This window comes from Diceros bicornis, chromosome 17, assembly GCF_020826845.1.
Source record: "Diceros bicornis minor isolate mBicDic1 chromosome 17, mDicBic1.mat.cur, whole genome shotgun sequence".
Taxonomy (NCBI): domain Eukaryota; kingdom Metazoa; phylum Chordata; class Mammalia; order Perissodactyla; family Rhinocerotidae; genus Diceros; species Diceros bicornis.
In genome coordinates this window covers 50,165,056-50,175,128 of record NC_080756.1, presented here as the reverse complement: position 1 = coordinate 50,175,128, position 10,073 = coordinate 50,165,056, and the positions used below count along the sequence as shown (strand labels likewise).

The 10,073-nt window shown below is 39.0% G+C and overlaps 1 protein-coding gene across 1 annotated transcript; it reads right to left on the bottom strand.

Annotated features, from left to right (window-relative positions):
* Positions 1–8,707: 8,707 nt before the first annotated feature.
* Positions 8,708–9,655, bottom strand: TAS2R7 (taste 2 receptor member 7). The gene has a single exon (XM_058557414.1). It carries the CDS (start codon positions 9,653–9,655, stop codon positions 8,708–8,710), a length of 948 nt encoding a protein of 315 aa, XP_058413397.1.
* Between the last annotated feature and the right edge of the window lie 418 nt (positions 9,656–10,073).

The window sequence follows — 10,073 nt, the reverse complement described above, 5'->3', positions numbered from 1 at the left end:
CGTATTCCAAAGCAAAGAATTTTAGTCTTGAGACCAATAAGGGAGTTTGGCAAGTTCAGATTATCAATACCCACATCTTTTTCTCAGCTCAAACACAGAGAAAAATTACCTTATAAACTTCCTTAATCTCTGGCAGTCTTTCAAAGCATGCATACCATAGTATATATTTCTGTTTTGTGTCTGCGATTTGAGAGGGCCTCCAGGACCTGTTCATCCTCAGTGTGCCCTGTTAGAGACAGACCTCTCATCCAGCTGTCAATCAGACAGGCTTCCCCTTGGTATAGAGACATACAGTTTTACCTCGTGCACTGCATTGAGCTCATACATGTTAACTCAATTTATTTCTTCTGCATATATGCACTTGTGGAAATGGTGTCAAGTAAATTTGCCAAAACTAGGCAATATGTGAAGGAAAGTCAGTGTTATGAGTTGTCACCGGAAATTCATATGTTGAAGGCCTAACCCCAGTATCTCAGAATGTGACCTTATTTGAAAAAGGGTTGTTGCAGATGTAATTAGTTAACATGAGCTCGTATAGGAGTAGGGTGGGCTAATCCAATATGACTGGTGTCCTTGTAAAAAGGGAAATTTGGACACAGACATGCACACAGGGAGAACACCATGTGGAGAGGAAGGCAGAGATTGGGGTGATGTAGCAGAAGCTAAAGAATGCCAACGATTGCCGGCAAACCACCAGCAGCTAGAAGAGACGCCTGGAACAGATTCTTGCTCATAGCCCTCAGACAGAACCAACACCTTGATCTTAGACTTTCAGTCTCCAGGCCTGTGAGAAAATAAATTTCTGTTGTTTAAACCACTCAGTTTGCAGTACTTTATTCGGAAAGCCTAGCAAACTAATACAGTGAGAAAATTCACCTATCAGATTTTTTTTATGAATGAGACTATAGACTAATACATGCGTAGACTAATTACAACACACTTATGCCATCTACCTACAAAGCCTGAGAATGAAGATCAATGGAGAGGAGTGTTACAGGGAAGCATTGGTGAGATATTGGTGGGCTCAACGTAGTCAAGCTAGGAATTGTGCCTAGCCTAGAAGTTCTTTGTTTCTCTGAGTGTCAAAATATGGTTATACCTATGGGGAGTCACAGAAGTGAATGCTGGTGGCCCAAGAAGACTGACTGTAAAATTAGGTGAGGATAAAAATGAAAACTCTAATGGATATTTCCATCTAGGATATATGGAGTTTGCTTTTAGTACTAGTATTAATGAAGAATTTACAGGTTAACGTAAGAAAAAGAGCAATTAAACATGTTTAATTCTATTTATTACCATACTCACTGCCTGGTTTAGTTCTGGAATGGGATCTAAAACTAGCCTTTTCCTTGGAAGCAGAATTAATCTTTGGTTGTTCTGGCTTTTTCAGCACCTTGATTGACTTTCCATCCAGTTTCTAAAGTAATATGACCACGCTGCAGATGGAGTTGGTACATTTCAGAATGCAAAATGTATGAAAATGTATAAACCTGAGGGTAGAAACATTTGAAAATGACTTGGGAGGTGAGGATTCAAGAAGAAATTAGAAAATTTCTCTTTACTGTGCAAGCAGGCTAGGAGCCCCAATTGTTATCTTTCCCAATTTTCCACTATTTATTGAAAGCACAGGGAAAGAAAGTAAAAAATAAAAACCAACAAACCTCATAATGACACTAGACATGAAAGATAATTGACAATTTACTAGATAATGAGTTGCAATCATTTCAATCAAAATACTGGAAAACAAGCTCATGGTCTCACATCCAAATCAATACAGTTTTGCACAATACAACCCCAGTGGCAAGGACATTCATAAACGAACCATTCAACGCCATGCTTTGTTTTCAGAAAGAGATCCCCAAACTGGGCTTTTCTGGTTAAAAATTGCATGCCTAGCAATACTATCTTCAGTTTAGAGCTCTATTCCTCATTTCTTCTCTCCTAGTATCATCCCAAAGAACTGTCTTCCAGCCCACCAGAGGGAACTTCCAGTTTGCTCACATTAAAATAAATCTCTTATTAAAGAGGTACTCCTCTTCCTTAGACAAAATTTTACATTAATCAATTTATATTCCAATCTGAAGTATTTGCAAAGAAAAAATGCTACTCCACTCTCCAAAAGTCTCTTTTTGCCCATTAAATAAATTATAAATTCAGTTCGCCGTTCAGAATCTGGAACTAACCCACATCCCCAACTTTGTCTTCCTCTATTCACTTCAACCTTCCTGGATGATTCAATGTTCCTAGACCATTGAAATATTATGTTACATGCATAGATTTAGCAACGCATTTCACTCTGCTTTCCCCCCTACCCCTCCACTCTCCAAGGTCCTGATCGCATGCCATCTCCTGTGGGAGGCCTTCTCTTTCCTTCTCTACTCTGAGCTTCCATAATACCTTCTTTTGCCACTTTTCTGATAGTGACCATTGTTATTCCAGGCTAAATCTTCCATTAGATCCTGAGTTCCTTAAGGACAGGAAAAATGTTTCATTTACCTTCATATTCCCAGTGCCAAGCACGGGGCTGGGCCAAAGTGATTATTTAAGGACAATAAAGAAGACCATGTCGGGGCCGGCCCCATGGCTTAGCGGTTAAGTGCGCGCGCTCCACTACTGGCGGCCTGGGGTTCTGATCCCGGGCGCGCACTGACGCACTGCTTGTCTGGCAATGCTGAGGCGGCATCCCACATACAGCAACTAGAAGGATGTGCAACTATGGCGTACAACTATCCACTGGGGCTTTGGGGAGAAAGAAGGGGAAAAAAAAGGAGGAAGATTGGCAATAGATGTTAGCTCAGGGCCGGACTTCCTTAGCAAAAAGAGGAGGATGGACATGGATGTTAGATCAGGGCTGATCTTCCTCAAAAAAAAAGGAAGACCACGCTTGAGGCCAGCCCTGTGGTAGAGCGGTTAAATGTGCGCTCTCTGCTTCAGTTGCCCGGGGTTCACAGGTTTGGATTCTGGGCTGGCACCAACGCACTGCTTGTCAAGCCATGCTATGGCGGCGTCCCATATAAAGCAGAGGAAGATGGGCACGGATGTGATCCCAGGGCCAATCTTTCTCAGCAAAAAAAGAGGAAGATGGGCATTGGATGTTAGCTCTAGGCTAATCTTCCTCACAGAAAAAAGGAAGACCATGCTGAAGTTGTTGATTTGTATATGTTTGACCATGTTGGCTTAATTATATGATTCTAACTGGAACAGAGAAATACTCCCTAGAAATGAATTTCTTCTGCCATACTTAGAGTTCTAGGCAGCAAATTTCCAGCAGTTTTAAAATAACTCTTTTTTTTTTTTCAGTCACACTTAAATTCCAGTCACAGAGAAGATTCTACTGCCCAATCGGATAAAAGGATAAAAGTTGGCATTTTTACGTCAATTTTAATTGTGTGTTTTAAATTTTACCATGTAGAAGTTAAATACCAGATTCTTTTCTGATTAAATATCTGATTCTTTTCTAGACACTTAGAGTCCTGATCAGATTTGAGGAACAACTGTCCCCACACACAGAGATGATGGGCCTGGACTGTGACTCACAATTGGTTATCTGTACATATTTTGTCTTTTGAAATGGAGCCATATGGTTGGTTACAAAGCAGACAGAGACACTGTAGTCATCACTGGTGTCTGCCCAGAGAGGTAAGAATTAGACTGACCATGAACCTGACCATCCACCTCTTACTATGCAAGAACTGCTTCCTGAAGAAGCCAAATCCATGTGTATTTCCACCTCTTTGGCACTCAATTAGTATCTGTCTTTTAACATCTACTCAAAACTTGAATAGCTGAGGACAAAAGATTGCTGACATCCACTGGGTGAGTCACTCTATCCACCTGAAACTTAAGAGCCTTCAATATTGTATTCTGACAGATGCTAAGTACATCTATCCCAATTTTATTCTTGAGAACTAGGGAGATAACCACATGGTGGGTATGCGGACCCACTGGAGCCACTGAAGAATTTGTCCCCCCAAGTCTCCACTCTCACTGGAAGATCATGATGGCATTTTCATTGCCCTGATATTAGTGTCAAGTCAAACCCTGCATTTAACAGCTCTCAAAACATCTAATTACTCCTTTTCCCTAGTTCACTATTAGTCTGTCAAATGAGTGCTGTTACCTTTGGTGAGGATTGAGGACTGGGAAAACACGTACCTTGAAACCTTTTGTAGTGACTTTGCAGGGTCTTTTCTCAATGTGACCCAGCTTCCTCTTCAATCCAAGGACTTTTTGTGAAGTGACTTAGAGCCGGAGGCTTGAGGAGAAACAGTGAGTTTCTAGTGGAGTGACTTCATGGCATTTCATTTTTTCTCACGTAATTCAATAAACACCTTATTTGACTATCTATCTATCTGAATCCTAGGAATACTATTGTTATTAGTTCTCACCACAGATTCCTGTGGATCAGTGTACACTGATTAGCACTCTGGCTGGCCTTGCTGCCCAGTATGGTATGATGGCTAAGTGCTGCAATTGGCAATCCCAACGTACTCATTGACAGCAGGGAGTGCAGTTTCCTGGCAACCTCTCCCACCAGCCAATTCTGGCTTACAGAGAACGTCCCATCACTGAGTTCTCAGTGATGCCTGAGGTCCCCTCACCAGAGCATTCGTTATTGCCTCAGTGAGGGAAATATCCTCTGAGATCTCCTGGAACATAGTTAGGTGGTGGGTCCTTGGGTCTTACATGGTCAATCTTTTCTGACATTACCATCTCCCTGAACTTTCTGATCTGTCCTAATACTATGTCAAGAAAGTCGCAGGAACTCCACATTATATATGAGGCTATCATCGTGTCCATGCTTCATGGAGCTGGCCCAACAGAATATTAGGACTGGAAGGATTTTCCCTTGTCAGAATATTGAGTCCCAAGTCATTATTGAGGGCCTCCATGTCAATAAATTCTCCACATCCAGACTAAATAAAGAAGATCCCTTGATCTATCACCCTCAAGATCCATTTTCAGCATGTTTTCTTATTTCTGCTGATATGTTAACAATATGTTGTAGTATTAGCTTGAAGCTATTTTCTCTTGGAACAGAAACTGTACTTTCCTGATTAGGCAGGGCTGAAACCTTGGCCTGAAGTCATGAGGAGTGGTAGAGCAAATATTGAGGAGAATATATGTTAACTTGCCTCAGATTGAGTTAACTGAACAGTTTCCAGGAGTAGAGAGGCTCCTCTGCTCTTGCAAGATGTAGAGGTCTGCTTCTGGTGGCCCTGAAGGTTCCAGGGAATCTGGGGGTTCCATATTTTCAGTCTTATCTATTTAAATATCCCTCTCTCAGGTCTGAGGGTTGCACCCTTTTATGTCAGGGCCATTATTTTAACATAATTGCTCTAGCAATTACTACCCTTCTTTTATATTGTTATCTCCCTCTCTATTAATTCATTTCTATTTGCATGCACTCCCTATATCATCCAACTTAAAACGAAAACACTAAAATTTTGCCTTGTGTCCATGCTTCATCCTCTACTCCCCTTAATAACAAAACTTACTAAAAATATTATATATTTGCCATGTCTTTGCTTTCTCACATTTCACTTCCTCCTTAACTTTCCCCACTGAAACTTGCTTCTGCCCCTACACTTCACTAACATTGCTCTTGTTGGGGTCACTAATTGTATCCATGCTGCCAAATCCAATGGTTGTCTTGCTGTATCAATTTTACTGTTTTTCTCAGCAGCTTTTGAAAGCTGAGCTCTCCCTCCTTGTAACAAAATGACATCTCTTATTCCCATTCCACCATGCTTTTCTTGTTTTTTTCTTATCTTCCTAGGAGTTCCTTCTTGTTTTCTTTTTCTGGTCCTTTTTCCTCAATTTAACCTCTAAAGATTTGAACATCTCAGGCCTCAGATCTGGTGTCACTTCTCTATCAATAATCTTTTTTTATGTAATCCCGTTTATATATTGATGACTTGCATATTTATATCTCTCATCTCTACCCTTAGTTATAGATTCATATATTCAGTGATCCATTTAACATTTTTGCTTGGTTATTTTATAGGTCTCTCAAACATAACATGTAAAAACATAGAATTTTTGATTTCTATTCTCTCATCCCTCATTAACAGTTCCTCCTCAATCTTAGGTAGCAGTGTATTCCCAAGTAAAGTAAAACAATCTAAAGTAAAAACAATCTAAAAGTTGTTTGAATATTCTTTTCCTTCAATTCTCTCCTTTTTTATAATCAAGCAACAAGACCTATCAGCTTTACCTACACAATATATAGAATTCATTCAGTAAGAAATTCCTTGACTCTAGTGCCACCATCCAAATCTGAGCCACTCTGATTTCTCATATGGACTACTTACTGTAATAATTGACTAGCTAGTCCTCTTAATTGTACAACTCCTCCCCAACACATACAATATCCATTCTTCATATAACCAAAGTGAACTTAAATCTACATATAAATCAAATTATGCTACACATGGTTTCAATTCCTTTAGTGTCTTCCCATTGCGCTTAAATCTAAATTCCCTTACATGACCTAAAAGGTCTTTCACAATCTTGCCAGTCACCCCTTGCTCACCATGCTCTGGTCATTCAGACTTTATTGCTCTTCCTCAAACACTTGTCCCTCAGGGTAATTGCACTTGCTGTGCCATCTTTTTGGGATGTTATTTGTCCATAAAATTGCATGACTGGGTTGTATTTGTCATTCAAGTCTCAACCTGAAATCTCAGTTTGGTCTATTCTTACTACACTATATAAAGCTCTTCCTCATCTCCAGTTATTCTCAGTTGCATGAATTATGACTTGTAACTGTTTGTTTACTTGATCATTTATGTCTTTCATAATATTTTCCATGACTATGTGTTGCATAAGAGCATGGACTTTGTCACATTTTTCGGTATTTCCAGCCCCCAGGATGGTGCCTGACACTCAGACATTCAATATGTAAGTGGACACCTATTTTTTAAACAAGGAACAAAACCAGAAAGGAATCTGCTTGCATTCTCTGTAACCCCGTCACTACCCTTTCCTAAGGAAAGCCTGAAAACTCTACTCCAAACACTGGGAGTGAAAGAAACAGTACAAATACTTCTTTCAACCCTGAGTTATTATTATTTTTGCATGATTTCTCAGAATTAATATAATTTCAGAAGATAAACCACTTGCCTTGGCTATATCACTTTCATCCGAGACATGACAGTAAGGAGAATTATGTACAGTCAGAGGGCTCCAATATTGTTTCTGTTTCCACCTCAGTATCCTTTGCCTGGCTACTGTCCACAGAGAAAGTGAGTGCTGAGATGCTATGTTTGTAAAACAAGTGGATGATCAAGTTTCTAGGGTCTACAATATGAAGACATCAAACATGGAGCTTCCAAAATTCCCATCACTTCTCAAGATTTTTTTGTTGCCATGCCAAATAAATTCACATAAGCTGGCATCTGCTTAGGTGGGGGATGGGGACAGGTATTTTCTATTGTTTCTTTAACTTACAAGACACGCAATACCTCTTTTAAAATATATCAATTTAATCAATGTATGTCTTTTACACTGCCAGATTCAGAGAAGAAAAATTAACATGAAACTAGTGTAAAGTAATTTTAATTTTTACCAAATTTATTGATCAGAATATTTAATATCTCTTTACTTACAAACATTTTCTTTTCTGTACGTCAAGTCCATGGCTACTCTAGGCTGGTAAGTAACAGAGTTGATCATTCCAAAATATTTTTCCAAAACATAGATGATGCTTTTGATGGAATTTCCCAAATAGATAGCTCATAGATAACTTATGTATCATCCAAATAATAGTCCCCTGGCATGTAGAGATGATCTGTACTGAATCAATGTCTCCTTTGACAGTTCTGACTTTTTAACATCTCAATATAAGAGTTTTTGATTAAAGCTCTCGTCTTATCAGGGTATCTTGACACTCAATGTCTGGTGCAGTCTTAGTTTGCTAAAAGTAAACTTACACATGTCTTTCGTGGATAAATATCCTTCAATAAGCAATAAATAATTCTACTTAGGCACTTTCTTTAGCCAATCTCATTTTATAGAAACTTTCTACGTAAACTCTCCTTCTCTCACGCTTACAGAGTGTCTTTCTTTCATTGATCTATGATCCTAAAATAATTTTTGAACTCACTGTCACAATATTTATTTTAATCACAATTTATGTCTTGATTGTGATTATATTCAATATTAATTTCTGCTACATTCATAAAATTCTGTAGCATTTGATTAAGAACTGTCACCTTATTGAGCCTTTCCAAAGATGGAGGTTAGTTGGATGCTCTAAGATAAAAAAACTCTAGCTAGGACCATGCGAATGAGCCAGCTGCTATTCATAGAGATGCAAATAACAGCAAGATGCTATTACAATTGTTCTGAATTAGCCATACGATTTTGCCTCTGGAGAAATGATTTAGAACTCACTATGAAAATACTCTCTCTTCTCACAGTTACTATTCAGATATTAACTTCTATATGTTCTGAAACATGTTTAAAAAATAAACTCTGATGGGAGGGAGAGAGAGGAGAGGGACAGAGAGAGAGAAAAGGGCAAAATCAGCTCTACACGAGATTTCCTAAATTACAAGTATACAAGTAAATTACAAGTATAAATAAGTTTCAAGAGTAATTAACCATATGAAAACAACATTAATACAAGAACTGAAGATAATTAAGAAACACTTTGTCTTCCTTTGTCCTAAAAAATGATAGTTCGTCTTCAGATCTGTTTATGTTAGAAATTTCTTCTTGTTAGGACACACTTTACCTTCCACAGCACCTTTAACGATGCTTGTCTTAATTTGTTGTTCCCCAGAATTAGGATAAATGAATGGCTTGAGGGATAGATTAAAGCTATCACCTCACCAATCACCACAGCTAATTCAGTCTCTGGCATGAAGTAGCTCGAGGTGGCCACGAGAAAGGCCAAATAGTAGGCAATGAAAAGGAGGAGGAAGGAGATGACAGCTTTCATGGCTCCCATGTGGGCTTCCATGCTGGGGTCTCTGCACCCTGTGGCATTGAGTTGCATCTTCCTGATGTGTCTCCACAGGGAAAGAATCAAGAGGAGAAATGAGATCAGGGACACAGAAAAGGGGAATAGTGTTAATAGGTTGAGAAATAGCTTGATGAAAGCATATTGAGCTTTATTATCTCTGCATCTCAAAGTTAAGTTTGTTTTCCACTTTGCCTTGACACAACGCCTGAAATCATCGTCCAGATTCTCAGTGACAGGAAGGCTAATAAACACAGAGAGGGCCAAGCACCCCAGCAGGATCCTAGGAACCACACTGTCAATTCTCCACTTCATCCAGAGGAAAAGGGGATGGAAGAAATTAGCTATCTTGAGGAAATAGAAAATGCTGAGACAGGTGGCAAACCACACACTTAAATGGTTGGTTAGTGTCCAGAAGAAGTCAATGATTCTCATTTGTTTACCAGTGGTATAGACATCTGGATACAGCACCAATATAAAACAGTCTAATAGTATTATACACAATAGACAAATTCTGGATATTGCCAGACTTGTGAGGATTAAATCAATGGAGGAAATCTTCCTATTCTTGATCCAGTCCATGCAGTTTACCAGTCCAATGAATGCATTTCCTAAGACCCCCATTGAGAACTCTCCAGTTGCTATCATCATTAAAGCGCTCTCCACATTTAACATGCTCTCCGGCATGTTAAAATAGATAAATATCCAAATTGTTTCTAGTTGAATTGATGTAGTTTGATATCTACACCTGCTTCTTAGATTTTGCTGTAATTTTCTTTATCTCTTTTACTGTAGTCTGTCTTGTGATGGAGACTGGAATAGCAAATAAAGACTGGAGCTATCTTCATTAAATCCTAATTAGTCTTGGCAAGCAATGTGGTCGGCAATCCCAGGCCTGACTGCTGTATGTCCATTTATCTTCTCAGCAGGTTTTCTTTTTCCACATACAGCTAATTTAGGCTGAGCTACAGTTTGCTAGAGATGCAAATTAGGCTAATTCCCTTTCATGATCCTGTGCTGTCTTTCTGAGGCTATGTTTTGCAAATTTTGGATTCATTAATTTGCAATGCATACTAGTAACCCCAATAGGGCTGCCAGATTTAGC